This window comes from Haliotis asinina, chromosome 14 (assembly GCF_037392515.1).
Source record: "Haliotis asinina isolate JCU_RB_2024 chromosome 14, JCU_Hal_asi_v2, whole genome shotgun sequence".
Lineage (NCBI taxonomy): Eukaryota > Metazoa > Mollusca > Gastropoda > Lepetellida > Haliotidae > Haliotis > Haliotis asinina.
Genome location: NC_090293.1, coordinates 41,640,697 through 41,656,998, shown reverse-complemented (window position 1 = coordinate 41,656,998; position 16,302 = coordinate 41,640,697). Strand labels below are relative to the sequence as shown.

The window sequence follows — 16,302 nt, the reverse complement described above, 5'->3', positions numbered from 1 at the left end:
AGGTGTTTTAGGTAGAGTTTTACTAACAACAGCAGACAGTGTCCGCTGTACCCAGAGATTAACAAGGATGCATGACTAGGCTTGAATTGTACAAATGAATACACTTGCCACTATGTTACCATCAACACAGATCTACTCATTAAGTCTTACAATGTCTTCCATATTATTTCATTTTCAGTGATGTTAGTCTAATCATGTTTGCATCATTCTTTTCAACATCCGTGTGATATGGTTCACCATGTTTATTTCTCCATTAACTGTTGCAATAAGGCATCTGTTTATTCAGTCTAATTCAAGCCCTGTTATGGTTTGGGTTCTAATAATTTGTTTTAGTCTGACATCACTTTTCTGTTTGATCTGTAGTTTGGAATGGTTTGTCATTGACACCGCTGTCTGACTCATGGCAGACCCACCTGAGGCTGACGACAGTGAGTTGTTCATCTCTTCAAGAAGAGATGACTAAGATTCTTACATACACTGTTTCCTGAAACATTGCCAGATCTTTGTGTGTTGTATCATCAGGATTCCCATTGTCACAAGTCAGTGTAAACATATTGTTGATAGTTTCTGTCATTGTCCAGAATAAATACTTGACATCCAAGCTAATATTCACTTGTTCAGTAGGTTCTGTGTAAACCAACTAATAAGGACACAGCAGTTATTCGCAGACAGTAAATGAAAACAATATATATAATTACATTTGTCAGACTACAGGTAGTACAATTCAACTGGAAGTTAAGGGTGTCCTCAACCTGTTATTCAGCAAACTAGCAAGTGTGACAGGTTGTGTTTCTGGGAAAGTGAATGTGTGAACATGTTATCAGATGTACCAAGCAGTGCATAGTACAAGCTCACAGGAAAAGAGTTTATCAGTAAATTTCCACCCATGTGAGCTTCGGTGACTTCCTCAGTGTACCATGTAAAAACACTTGGTGTTGTTTTGTTAGCCTTTATCCTTCGATGCTGATCTCTGAACAGTTTTTAAATGCAGTTCGATCTAAAGTCCCGCCACAATATCCTGTATGAGGACTATCTAAATCTGTATGTAAATACGGTAGGAGAAACATATATGTCTGATTCAGAAATGCTCTGCATGACTCACTCTGTGGCAGAGGCAAGAAATGTGAAACAATAGATCACTAAGTGCATAACATCACCATAACAACTTGCGCGTGTCAGCATTGTTATCAAATTCCTTTTGCTTCATAAGAAATGGCAGTCGATATCATCCGATCCCTGTACACTACAAACCCTTTTGTTCAGCTAAACATTTATATCCCATGACTGTCGTGGCTGACTGATTTTTTCACCAGGAATAAGTAACACACCCTGCCCCAGAGGAATGGCCAGTTGTGACCTTGTAAAAGTCGTCCTAAACAGAGTTAAAGCCTCCAACAGACACCTTTGTGAGTGACATTCGCCAGTCACAGCCACACAATAAGCAAGAGGAAATAAAACTACCAGTAGGAATGATATTCTAATCTGAAGCACACACATGGTCAATAGATGTATGTAAATACTGCTACTAGGGCTGTAGTGAGTACTGGCGGAGTTACTGGGTAGTACAACCTATATCCTGCACAACATGGTAAACATCATGGTGTGTTTCGAACATCTATTCAGGGTCCACTCTACTGGATGATGGTGGCATTAAGCTGATTACGTGTTATGGAACTATGCTACGTTGTCCTCGTATCTGGAGGATAGAGAAAGGAAAATCAATGTGGTATTTGCCTGACTGGTAATCTGCAAACATGCAGGGGAAATGATGGCTTACGTTGGGGGTCGGGAAAAGTGTACTGCAGCCAATGGTCAGGGACTGGCGGTGGTTGCACATTCAGCGCTGTATGAGTCACTCCTCCCATGGCGGATACTGTACACGATGGCTATGCCACTTAGTTTTTTCTGATTGTCCTTTCCTGTGCGACCTTTGTGGATGAAATGGGCTTGACATTTCAGGAATAATTGTCACTTCATCAGAGAGTGTGATGTATTCAGAATTTAAGACATTTAAATCTCGTAACTATGAATTCAAATAGAGTTCTTCAAATTTGTGATAATTGTGATGTGTATCTAGTTAGTGCTTTAACGTTTTTAATGTTAGTGTATTCATTTACTGATATTTTAATTATATATCTTTAGAACTGATGTAAATTATTTAGAAAATTTGATTATTAAAGGCTAAGAATGTCAGTTATTAAGTAACTGTTAAATATGCTTACAAATTAGGCAGAATTCAATGACAGAAAACTTATGACCAAACAGAAAAGAAATGATGTCATCACTCATGCATGTCATACAGTGACCTTGTCTGTTGTTGTCCTTTGTCCATGAGTCTGTTCGTCTTGTTGTCAACATTGCTATTGTGGACTGTTGGATCACAACTCAGCTTAGACAAGCAGCAACAACAAAAAGCCCTGCATGTCTGTGAGGTACATTACTAACGTCATACATGCACCAGGGATAGGGCCAGCAGCCTTCTCAGGAGGAGGAGGAGAAAGGAGTTCCAGCTATACATCTTTGGAAATTTGGTTACATCAGGAAGCCCATATGTCTATAAATAATACTGCATCTTGCATTTATCTTGATAACATGCTGAAATTTACATCAGTGGTTAAAAGGAAGATTTAATTATCAGCATAGATAACAGATTGGCTTGTTGACCTTTGTATGTCCATTATTATTAGGTTTCAGTTTTGCCTCTCTGAAGTCAGTGGATCATGTGACCTTATCTGCCAAGGTCATTCAGACCCTGTGTTCGAAATACTATTGTAATCTCATAAGTTATTGGTTTACACAAAAATCCAGTAATACAGTCTGATGGGATAATCTTGGTCATGTTAATAGATACTTGTTACTACTTCATCACAACTAACTATAGTAGAGGTAAATTCACTAACAGGAAACTGCTGAACTGACTGTTCCACATATAGTTGCTGCATGTGTGTGAGGTTGTTGCATGTCGCCAGCTGATGTAGTGGTGGTCACAGTGACCAGCTGCAGCTGGGTGATTGTACTAATAGCATGACACTATTACACTATTACAACATAGCCATCAAACAGGGAGAACAATGTAGCATTTCAGGGCCAAGCCAAGATTTACCTCTCACTGGACCAGTGGCTAAACCTGACTATATGCTGGTTGCCCAGAATGCCTAACATTGCTGTCCCTGATAATGTATATTACGCTAATCATTACTCATTTATCATTACTCATAACACATATATAATATATTTTTCTCATAAATATGTATTTTTTAGTTGTTATTAAATTGTAATTTTCCTTGCTTAGACAATGATATATGTTCTTTATTTATATGGTTATTATGTAAAAGGTGAAATGTTGAGTTACATGCCTATATTGTGATTGCTTAGAATGGAGAAATGGCTTGACAATCATGTACAGGAAGGAACTACTTGAATTTTCTTGAATGAAATGTGGTTGTGTTTGTGTTGGTTTGTACCACCTGTATCGCCAATGCCAGGCATGAAAGCAGTAATCTGTGGCTGATTAGGTGTGTAAATAATTGAGTAATTCTGTGTCTCCCGCCCACATGCTGAGACAGTCCTCTTGATGTAATCCATGTCAATAAGAAAGCCTGACTGAAGGAGTTTCACAGGTGGGAGTGGTCTGCAGTTACCTGTCAACTCTGCCAGAACCTACAGAACCCCCTGACATGGTGTCTCCCAAGACTTACAGCTGTCTTCACTGGGACAGGTTGACATTCCAGCCCTGCCCATGTTACCTGCACATGAAGAGCTGTGTGCCTGAACCTATCTGATCACCACACAGGAACAGACTGAAGGTTAAACAAAGTCCAAATTCTGTAACTCTTTAAAGTTTAACTAGCTGAGTTTGTCAGCTTTGGGATGGCAGGAGATATCAAGTTGATTGCCACCAGGATCTGTTATTTTGTCTTTTCAATTAGATCTGACCCAACCCATTCCACTTTAAAAAAAATATAGAAAAAAAACAAAACAAGAAAACTTGATAATAATGCATAACACTGTACAACGGCTGCATTTACTTGGAGAAGCTGGCTGCCAGTAATGAGGTGTAGCTTTCCTTCTCACTCATCCCGAAATAGACTAGTATCCTGTCACATGATTGGGCGAGCCATTTTCCGCCCACTAGGTCAGAGATAATTGACACTTGATTAGAAGTTGATAGGTAAAGCAGGTATTGTTTACACAGATAACTGTTTCCAGTAAGATTGACAGGTCACAACGTTGTTCTTTTATATTTGAAGCTATGTAAGCATGCCAGTATCCCAGCATGCACTGCATGTATGTAGATGTTATATGCATTATGGCTGACAATTATGTTCTGTTGCTCTTGTTGTCGGAATGATTTGACGGCCTGCTTGCGTTATTCATAATTTTCTAACTAATTCCCATGTTGTTGTTTGTACTAATTTGATCTAGCAGGAGGCAGCAACACCGAAAAAAAAGGGTGGATTTTTCATTCCAACGACGCCAGCGGACAAATGCGGGGCTTGCCAGAAAACTGTATATGCAATGGAGAAATTTGAGATGAACAAAGTGATATACCACAAGAACTGCTTTAGATGCACACACTGCAAATCAAAGTTAACGTAAGAAATCAACAATGGTTACAACTGTGCGTGAGTTCAAACCCAATCTGCCAGGTCTGTGCTGCTCATCTAGTCTCTCAGTGTCAAGTGCAAGTATCATGTCAATACTGCTTGATCACAGCAGTAGAACTTTAGTACATTTCATTCAAATTTGAACTTAGCAACTATTATTAATTTGGAAAGCAACTTTCATATAAGGTGTTAAATCAAATAGTGGTGTTTTAAAAATGATGATAATTCAACACAAATTAGGAGCTTGACACTGACAAGCACTACACGAGACAAGCAGGTGCAGGTGAGAGACTTGGGTTTGTCTACATGCCATATCCTCATGCATGAGAACAGAAACTATGCCAAGATATGCACTCAAAACTGATTATTGTATTGTTGGGTAATGGACTGGCCAGCATGCCGTTGTGTCAGCAATCCGTCTGTGGTCAGTGTGTCTATGGCCAGAGTGTTTATGTGGGTCCCTTGCGTCTGGCTGTGTACGTCTGCTGACTACCATGGATTGCTTGTCTGTGTGTGTGAACTGCCATCCACATCTATGCCATCATACAGGCTGTTGGTACAGCAATATCCCAAATCTGTCAACTTGCTCTGTGTGCAGTTTCCCTATTCATATACTCATGGTGTGATTGTTTTAGAAAACAACAGAAGTAATATCAAATTTAGAAACCAAGTATAAACATTTATCTGTTCTCCTATCACAGTTCACATCTAGGTGTCCTATTCCATTGTTATTTGGTGTGTAGTGTTAAGCCAGTTGAATATTATCAGTTACTGCATGCAGTAAGAATATTGGTTCTCACAGTTATCATGTCTGCCAAGTTATTGGACAAAAGATTATTCATGGTTTGTGTTCAGAACAAAAAAATTGTGTTTGCTTTTAGTGTATTTACAGAAAATAGGGAATGAAAGTTCATATTAACAAAACAAACGTTATCTTTGCAGTAGTGGTGGCCAATTTTAACTTCTTGTGTATAACAAGTGCATGACCTCTTAATACTACTACAGATCTAATGTAAGCAGAATGGCAACTTGTGACAAAGTTTGATGTAGTGGAATTTCATACCTTCTAATTTGAGAAAGTGAAGTTGGTCTTTGGGCTTTCAGAAAGTAACAAAACACTACGACTCTGTGAAGGGGCCATTTTGTATTTGTTTCTACATCATTATGACATACAATTAGTATATGATAGTCCCAAATGTCAGGGTTGTTGTTACTGGATAGTTTATGATAGACTTAAGAACACCAGAGTACTACAAACACTTTGTGGTTCAAACTTAATTCTGAGAGTATTTCCCTGTTTGAGTAATAACTTGTCCCTATATGATGGTATGTGCATTGTGTGGTTGTCGTCAGTCAGTAGTAACACACCCTAGTGCCCTGTACCCTACCAGATGACTGCCAACCTGATGCACATATCTGGACAGGCACTAAGTGAGCAGGAACTGGGGCCGCTAACATCCACAAAGGTATCTGTGGAAACCAAAACATAGCTGCCTAAAGTACTATTAATGAGAATGAGATTTATACCTTGGCAAACAAAACATTACGTGTCCTCTGTGATTGCAGACTTAAGCTTATTTATCACTGATGCATATCATCATTGTCAGCTGGGAACTAGTGCATATCTTGGCAATATTTTGTGTTCTCTCAACCTTGATAATTAATACATTTTTGTTTACAACAGTCATGTTATATTTTATTCATTTTCCTTATACATGGAAATAACTGCTTCACATGCCAGGTATGAGATTGGTATTTGAAGGTTGTTTAGTGAAGACACTTGGTAAAGTGTTGGAAGGGAAATGGTTCAGAGAAATTAGATCATGCATACTTATCATTATCTGATACCTTTCAATAGGATATTTATCGATAGAATGTATTGTTTGTAAATAGCATTTTAAAGTATGTTTTATGAAATTCACTCTACTGCTTTTTTTTGCATAAATGTGCATTTTACCGCATGACACTGTAAAGCATGACATCATATTAGTGCTTTCAGAGGTTTGTAACCATAGAAACAGGCAACAGTAATTCACTAATTTTGCATGATTGGTGTTAATTACACCAAATAGTTAATGTTAGTGTTATAACATTTAACTGTGCTGATATAAGTCAGTTATTGATTATTTACAGGCTTCTTGTATGTTCAAGTGTGATAGCGCCAAGTATGGGACATTGATTGAACTAAATACAGATATGTTAATCGCATAAATATATTTGCATAGACATGAGGTAGTAATTTATGAAAATTGTATCTATTGCCTGTACGTGTCGGTGTACAGAGATAAAGACTCCAATGTCTAATCCTGTGCTGCAATTGCGTGGCTAGATCTAGGTTAATGAACCCTCCCTGTAAATCAGTTGTTTGGTCAATGAGAACATCACATTTCTACAACACAAGCCAGGCAGCCAGCCATCAATAACAGATGTGGGCCACATTTGGATACAAATATACAACTGCCAACTTCGGGAAATTTTGTTTCAGTTTCAGTTGACATGGGGTTCTTTCATATTAGGGAATATACATATAGCAGTGTTTCAGTGACTGTAAAATTTCTAAAATATCTGCATTTTGAAAAACACAGGGAGAAGGGTAAATATCTGGGCTATGTGTGGCAACTCTGAGGTGATGGCTGTCGATGCAATAGGTGCCTCGGTGTAGTTACACAGGTGGCAAATCAGTGGCAGAACACATGGACATAAACAGTGCTATGGTTTTGTCATTATTATCACATAAAAACATGTGTCAGCACAATCCAACTTCATTCTGAAAAGTGTAATAATCTTTGATTTGTCTTATATATGTATTGAATAATTTTGTTCAATATTAATTTAGCATCAGCATTTTTCAGCCAAGTATTATAGCATTGGCTAATGCAGTATCTCTTTTCATAGAAGGTCCTGGTACTGTTATTAAGAACAAAACTTGAGGAAGGAAATAATACTAGCATAAGTATTGTGCAGTCTTGTATGTTGGAAGTCTACACATTGGCTTAACTGTATCACTCATCCAGCTGCTTCCTTCCTTGTTCAGTGACATTTAACTATAAAATACATGAGGTCCTATACGGTTTAATGATTAATAAACTTTGATTTTATTACTACTTCAGGCAATATAAGGATTTATGACCGCCAGATTTTTGCAGATCATCAGTCCAGCAATTAATGCATGCTCAGTTATTGGCAATAATACTTCCAAGTTTTTATATGCAGAAGAAATGTATATATATATAAAATACAAGTACATTTTGTACCTTATGATAATATTAGCAAATATTTTGTCATTTCCTATTAGTGATTGTGATATATTGTCTGCACTAATATCTTTAGTAATCTTTTGAGTTCATTACCTGTCAACTGTTATTGCTGAATTTTGATTTCATCAATTGTGGAAATGTTTGAGAACCTTTTCTGATTTTGTCTTGTATATTTTCAGGCCAAAAACGTTTGCCGCCAATAATGGTATCATATACTGTACCAACCACTTGATGCAACTTTTCAAGAGCAAAGGAAATTATGATGAGGGCTTTGGCCGAGAACAACACAAAAAGAGGTGGCAATCAGATGTGAAAGATGGTGAACAAGAGCAGAGCTAGACTAGACACACTTTGTAGCTTCTCACCTTCTGAGCCATACAAATGGACACTTATTTTGTACAAACTACTATTATTTTCTGTGGATCGTGAACGAGAGTAGCGTGCATGAACTCAAGTGCATTATTGGATTAGGACTCGCCTGTGAGACCAGAATGCATTGTGAGATTGATGGAAATGCATGGGAGGGAAGTGTATCATGGGAAGTAAAATGCATTATGGGATGGAAATGGTGAACTGTATTTTGAGATCAGTGAACACTTCAAAGAATCTGCTGTCTTCTTGCTGATCGTGCTTCAAAGCTTTTAATAAGGACGTAGATAAGGTGATTAGGAGTTTGAGTGTTTGACAAGCGAAAGGGTAGACTTGTCCCTTCCAGAATGAGGATTATCAGAAATGTAGTGGAGACTAGCAAAATGTGTTCATAATACATACTATGTTTCGAAAAACATTCAGCTCAAGGAAGCAAAGGCAATATAGGCTCACAGTCCCAGAGCAACTTGAGGGGTTTCAATTTATCTTTGACTAGCTGAAGCCTCAAGTGTAAAAATGCATCCATTTGGTACTCATTGAGAAATAATATTCACCATAACAAAGACATTTTATCATAAACAATTTTTGATTAATGTTTATTGAAAATGCTTCGTGTAAATACTTAGGTAAAAAAACATATTAAAAAAAATATGCAAACAAGTTCTTGATATTAACGGTTTGTGTTCTGATAAACAATGACCAAGGCAATATCTGCATGCATTACTTCCAGGAGATGTTTTGTAAGAGGGCTTTCACTGTATGCTGTAATTACCTACTGTAGCTAACTAGCTCCTGTGTATTTTGTAATTGTTCTGATTTTTTAAATCAAGCATATTTTTCATTTTATTAATAGTATTATATTTTAGTATTATTTCACCTAGTACTTGCTCATTTCGCATGATATATCTATGTACATTTCTAAATTGACTTGTATTGTCTTTGATATTTATATGAACTATGTAACAATTTTCAATTTTGCTCAATTTGAAGTTTGAAAAAATTGGAAAGAAACCATTGTGTATGATGTATATTGTCGACTACTTAGCCTGCAGTGTTTATACTTGTCATCTTGAACAAATCTGAGAGCATAATTGACCTTGATTCAGCTGCTATGTACAATGTCTTATGAGCACAATAGACCATGTTACGCTTATTTTCGAAACTTAGTGCTAGTAATATTCAATTTTTCGTACAACTACGACTATTTATTCATACTCGATTGCATGATTTAAGATCTCTCTTCAGTAAGCTTCAACAAGTTTTGAAAATAAAACTAATCGAATTTGCATTCACTTGTTATGTTTCTTCATCTACTGGCAGTAGCTAGGGGAGCTGAGATTTGGTCGATCAGTAGTGTAAACACCTAGTTTTGTATGTGGAAGCCTCTGTCATTGGTAGTTTTTGCTGATATAGTTGGTGGGGACCAACATTAAATGACAGTGCTGTGGTGTGATTATGTGACACATTCAGTTGGTACACAAGCAGATGTAACTTGCAAAAGTTAATTGAAGTTGGGGAACATTTTAGATAAGTAATTTGACAAATAGCTTTAAAAGTATACAATAGACTGGACTGGAAAAATATATCGATTATGAAAAACCAGATAATCAGTAGCACTTATGTTGAAATACTTAATGGTGTAAAAAACTTGTGTCACTGTGAGGATTTCAAGTTAAATTTCTTTATTGCTGACCATCTCAGTGGCACCTGTAGAGCATGTGTCTGCCTAAAGAGTGGACAGTCAATGGGTCAATCACAAGTAAGGTCAAACCAAAGTACATTACAACACACTAGGTAATACTGATTATGCAAGACCGATGGGTCAAAACAGTATGCTGAGGCCATGTAGTGGCCAAGAGGCACAGTGTACATACTCAAGTCAAGTGATTGGCTAACTTGAACCTCAGGGCCAAGGTTAGTGGCTTGTTTCAGAATGGCAGAGAAGCTGTTTGAACACCTATGCACTGATTACCAGGGTGTTGTCGTTCAAAGATATCTCTGCTCTAACGTAAATGTAATTCACAAAACTTAAGACAACCTTAGCACGAAGTTGGTTTGTGCAAGAGCACCCAGGGAGATTCATGGCTTCAACACTTGACAAACCACACAGCTGGTAATGTTATTGCTCTCCCTCTACCACAACATGCAGGGGATGAAACAAAGGGTCAGTTCTGTATTGTGTCAGTGTTCAAACTTTTATGGTATCTGTGTAGGCTGTCACTTTAAAACTGTTGCAACTTCATTAGTGTTTGACCACTTTTAAGAGTTTGTGCACAGATCTGTATTTGAAATTCCATATAAAATACATTTACATGTACATTTTCATTGACAGAATACAATACAGATTGTCAAGGACTGGTGATGTACCATATTTAACCGGTTTGTGTATGTGTATGAATGTTGTAAATGGAGCACTAAAGGCCAGTCATACATAAACAATCCCGCTTTCCTGATAACACAGGTTACAATGAAGACCTGGAAACATTCATTATGTAAATGTGCTTCGAATTTTCAGCACTGGAAATAGTGTTGTCAAGGTAACTGGTTTCCATTTACCAGGGAATTGTCGATTGTTAGTATTATCAAGCTTTTGACAACTTATTCAAGACTGAACCGTGGACTGTCAATTTTGAGGAATGCAGAAGAATTTACCCCAACTTTGATGACTTTGTTTCACTTAAAATTGTGCACCATTTGAATTAACAAATATATTTACAGGTGAATATGAACAGCCTGTATTTTTCGTTAAATTATTGTCATATTTACATACGTAGTTAAAACAGATTTATTTGGAAGAAACCATGCTTGAATTAAATAGCACAGGAGTCATCTCCGTAATCTACAATACTGCCATCAAAGCGATATTTACATGACAGAACATTAAAGTTGGGCATTTCAGGAAGCGCCCGTAAAATATGATCCGACAGCAAACGCTTGAGTCGGGCAGGTTGGGGCTTCATTCACTCAGAATGTATACCTGATTCACTTCACTCATTCCAGGAAATCAGAATGACATTCTACGCTCTGGAAATAACTTTGTGTTTTCTAAAACGACAAATACCTGTCAAACATATGTAATCTTAATTCTGTGGACACAAATTATTACGAGCTGACCCTGTTTGTGCACGTGTTGAAAATATCTGCTTGCTGACGATGGAAAGGCGTACATCACTCCCCATGGCCCATCTTACACGAACCAGATGGCGCTGTCACTCTATACAGCCATACTATTGTGCAACTTTACAAAACAACACATGAGCAAGTAAACAAAAACATGGTCCAGCGTAGGGAGTGATGTAACCTTACTCCCTGCTTGCGAGAAATCAAAGGTAACTTATTCAGCGTAAGGACGTCGTGCATACTATACGGTAAGGGTATAATTCGGATACTCGGGAGTTAAAGGGGCACTGATGCGGAGCATTTTCCGTGGACTGGTGTAAACGTTTGTTATTGTTTTTCTCCCGTGAGTACCCGGATGATATCCCACAATTCGTGACTGGTTCGTGACCTCTGCAGCGCATTCCGTAAGCGCAACTGATAGTTTAATTATAGACAGATCAACTTAGGTGAAGTCATTTTTACTTCATTACAAATGTATTAGGAAAACAAATGAAACACTTTGAAGGTTAATCATCTGCCAGTGGTAGAAATGGTAAAAAACTATTAGGACAGAAAAATAACGAAGCCAATGTACGTCTCTATATTTTGTCTCATAACCCTGATTAGTTTATTGTCGTATTTGTATGATTCTGAAAATTAATAAAAGAACACACGATCTGCTTATACTCATAGTAAATTTCTAACATAACAGCAACATTTATACATTGTCAATGTGGATCCTATTTCACACACATACGCGATCTAGTGTGTGTTTTTTGTCATACAGATTCTGCTGAATGCTACAACAAATAAATTAAAACAAAATGCAAATAATGAATGTAAAACAGACTAATTTTATAGCAACAATGTCAGGCTACTACCTTGTTCAGGAATGCATCCATCAATATCCACGTAAAAGAAATCGTATTCCATTCATCTGCAGCTGGTAAATAATCCTGCTCTGTGTCGCGTGTCTTACAACTGTCTAGTTTGCGAAAAAGTAACACATCGTTTCACGTCTTCGTTAGTGAAAACCAGATAAACCTCTCATTGGTCTCCCAAGATAGCACACCTGGCAACTAACTGTATGATGTCCACTATTCTAAGTAATTTAGTTAAGCAATAATGAACAATCAATCAATCAGCGCAAGGGTGGTTAATTCTTTGAAGGGAGGATGTTGTTTTTGCACTCACTCTTTACGACAGGGTGTAGTCATCTACACACACTGCCTTTTGACAAATCCGCTAGGAGATAAAAGTAATTAATCAATCAGTGTGTTATCGGTTAATCCTTTGATCGATGTTTGTTTTTGCAACTCAGCTGATAAACCCTCTTGCATCACTTACATGCACATATTACATAACATACAATACATTTGCCATTACAGACCTTAATTTATAATGTTGAGTATTTACTCCAGACAGAAGAAATGCCAAATGGGAACCTTTGTTGAGTAACCGAAGTGGTGTTACTACTAATTATACCTGTAATAAATTCATTAATTGACCATTCAGAGAATGATGACAAATAACACGTGTAGGTTCAAACGCGAGTTACAGCAAGGAAGATGTAATCTCTGTGTCGCATGCAGCCTGAAAACACTTATGGGCCGAAACTGTTTTGAGGATACCAACGGAATTTCGTTACAGAAGGAATACACACAGGCATTTGCTGTGTACTTGGGTAAATAGGTGAAATAAGGGGTTTTTGCGTAAGAAAATTTTCAGATTTCTCTACCAAAGGCAAAGTCATCGTTTTTTGTTTTCGAATTCAAATAAATCAACCGTGTGTTTTTATTATCATAAATAATAAACCATTGTAGCTACCATAGCTACCAAAATTGACGTATGATATTTGCTATCACAGCTGAACCAACACTCAAAACTACCTATATGTAAAGCTTTGCAATCTTCCATACTGAAACAAATGGCTTGCTACGTGCCTGTAGACATCATATTTTCATCTAACTTGATTAAATATCGAGGTTAAAAACACAGGAATAGGATCAAATTGGATCAGTAACTATACCACCCAAGCATCCGAAAAGAACTACACTGCTGGGATATTTGGTTACGATCAGACAAGGAATACCATGGATATTTTTAAACAAATGGCATATGATGGGCATCCGGCCTCCTGACTGTTTAGGCGAAGAAATTGTGCTAATATGGACAGGAGCCCAGTTCCTTTGTCCGTCACGGTCGAAGGAGCGGGCGCTGACCAATTTGCGGTTTGGTTTCGTAATGAGACCGTTGGCGAGAAACATAATTCGCTCCGCATCAGTGCCCCTTTAAAAATATATGTTATTGTCTCACAGAATAGGAATTTTGTTTACACACTTACAACGCATCTACACGTTTTAACATCTGCGTACAATGAAGATACTTGACAAAACACAAATCACTGGTCACATTGTCTTGTGTTAAGATGGTATGTTGTCATCTCGGAGGTTTGTTTGGTACTGCGTGTTATCTCAGAGTATACGTTTCGGGCACATGGTTGCTTAGTTTAAGCCCACCCAAACTGTTCGTACACAATCTGTATCTGTTGAGGTGCCGGTCCGTCTGCCTGTACTGTACCACAGTTCACACGACAATAACATGTCTTAGGATGATACCGTGAAGTAAGAGGTGTTGTCTAATCGTTTATTTCTTGTGAATTCACGTAGAGGACTGTCAGTCGTATATATAGGCAGTTAAAACAAGCAGTGTGTAAAGTAAAGTGATATGTTTGAATATCTGACAGAGCACAATGTTCATCGTGTTCCATGTTGTGTTTGTGTTGCTCATTGCACAGAGGCATGTAGCGTAGATAACCATCCTCAAGCTATAGCTTATACTTTTTTTCCAGTTTCACTGATGAAAGTATGTAAATAAATAGTGCTATCTGGTTGAAGGTAATGTTTTGGAATATACATCAGAGGATACTGATTATATAACAGCACTACGTACCCGAAAGCAAAAACATTGTGAGGCCGAGCGTTTATTTCACAACTAATAAGAAGGCAACCAAAGGAAATATATAAAATAGATTCAGTCTATAAACACATCTAGTTAAATACATCTGAACTGTACAACAAGATAAGTGTTACCGTGATGCAGTATTAGATATTTAGGTATTAACATCAAAGGTTATCTGTATTGTTTTATTTACATAGATAATCACAATACTGCAATGAACTGTGAGTTCACCTACAGCTACAAATGTGAACAACATCTATCGTAACATATGTTATGGTTGCAATTACACTTCCTGGATTCGAACCCACGTCCGCGGATTCAGGCACCTGTTCGTCAGCACACTAAGTCAGCCATGTAACCCTATCAGCCACAGCAGCTTCGGTTTTCTATATGACACTGTGTATTCAAGATATATATCATATTTGAAATAAATAAAATCTGAATTACATGATTCAGTAAATCATATTTCTAATTGCAATAAACAAGAAACTATCCATGCAACATTTTATACAGATGACATTTTTTCAAATTCAAGAGCACGGCGTTACTCCGTTACAAGAACCTGTATCGAAACGTCGTGCTCTTGAATTAAAGAAGTTTTTTTTCTTCTCATGTTTTAATTCCAAGAATTGTGTTTACCGATTTTAAGTCACTAGTACAGTGTCAATACAAACAGCTTCATAATACACAAGTACAGTGTACCCTACATCACATTGTCAAGAATCATACTGTTCATAAGTATGTAACATGGTCAAACTAAGCGTGTATATTAACTATTACATGTTTACAGACTTTACATCATTAGTACAGTGCAGGTAGTTCAGTAATACACAAGTACAATGTTTCTTTAGTCACTTTGTCAATAGCATGTTGTTCCAAAACATGCTGAATGATCAAACTAAACATATTTATGGAGTGTTATCTGTTAACAGCTTTACCTCAAAAGTACGGTTCAGCATAGGTAACTTTGAAGTACACAAGAAGTGTTTCTTTAATCACACTGTCAAATATCGATCTGTTCACAAGTATACAAAAATGGTCAAACTGAATTAAAGAAGTTGTCATCCGTAGATACTTATTCTATCCGACTTCCAAAGAAATAAAAACATTTCTTAAAATACATTTGTGCTCTTCCACTGCAGACTCGAAAAGATGGCCCAGCGTACAAAGATATGGTGCCTCTCTTCGTAAAACTGCCAAGAGGATGGAAATCTCACAACACTCCATATATACCAGTTTTGAAGAAATGATATGAAGAGGAAAGCAGCAGGCACCTGGTTCTGCTCCAAGTGCAGAAAAATATAAGAAGTGCCATCCGTCGTCTGAGAGAAATGAAAGAATCCTAAGCTGTAAATACCCAATAGATATTCACGACAAAAAAGAGTAATAAATACATTTGTGACATCAGTGCCTTGTCTGCTCGTTTCATTACATTTCAGGAATGGAGCGATGTGTATCAATTTCAAATTAAAGACTTCATTTTGTCATTTGCTTTTGATAACAGAAACATTCCCAATATCTGAATGTAATTTAAGTAGTGTAATATCCTCGTAACTGTCCATTCCTTAAACATAATGTACCTCCGCTCCATTTTTTTAAGGAATGGAAAGTCACTCGGACATTACCCTATACATACAAAGTGTGATGTAACAATGCAGTGGAGGACAAAGCTTAGTGTGCAGAGCTATGGAACAAATTCTATTACAAAACATATCTAACATTCTGCTAGGTGTTGTAATTGTTAAATATGGCAATTAAAATAAATGAAACCAATGCCATACACTTTACTATTTAATATAATCTACCTAATAATCCTAATTAAATCCATGTGTCGAAGTGTGTAGGAGACTGGTGTTCATTCGTTGTGTGCTCACCAGGTAAGATAGCGGGGAAAATTAGAGTTCCTCTCGCTGGGCATTTATTAAAGCAGGTGTGTCGTCCTACTGACTTTTGAGAAAGAAATGTGCCTGAAAGACATGGCAAAGTGGATGCTCAGTCAGTACAAAACC

The 16,302-nt window shown here is 37.3% G+C and overlaps 1 protein-coding gene across 20 annotated transcripts in view; it reads left to right on the top strand.

Moving 5' to 3' along the window:
- The window catches only part of LOC137260992 (uncharacterized), a 105,049-nt gene extending 95,528 nt beyond the window's left edge, over positions 1–9,521 (top strand). For 8 of the 20 annotated variants that reach the window (XM_067798596.1, XM_067798597.1, XM_067798598.1 and 5 more), the window contains one exon: positions 8,044–9,521. In XM_067798596.1, coding sequence (XP_067654697.1) covers positions 8,044–8,067 — 24 coding nt within the window. In that variant the 3' untranslated portion in view covers positions 8,068–9,521. Of the gene's footprint in view, positions 1–4,425; positions 4,596–8,043 lie in introns of all 20 variants that reach the window. The other 12 variants (XM_067798584.1, XM_067798585.1, XM_067798586.1 and 9 more) reach the window with 2 other exon arrangements.
- The last annotated feature ends 6,781 nt before the right edge of the window (positions 9,522–16,302 follow it).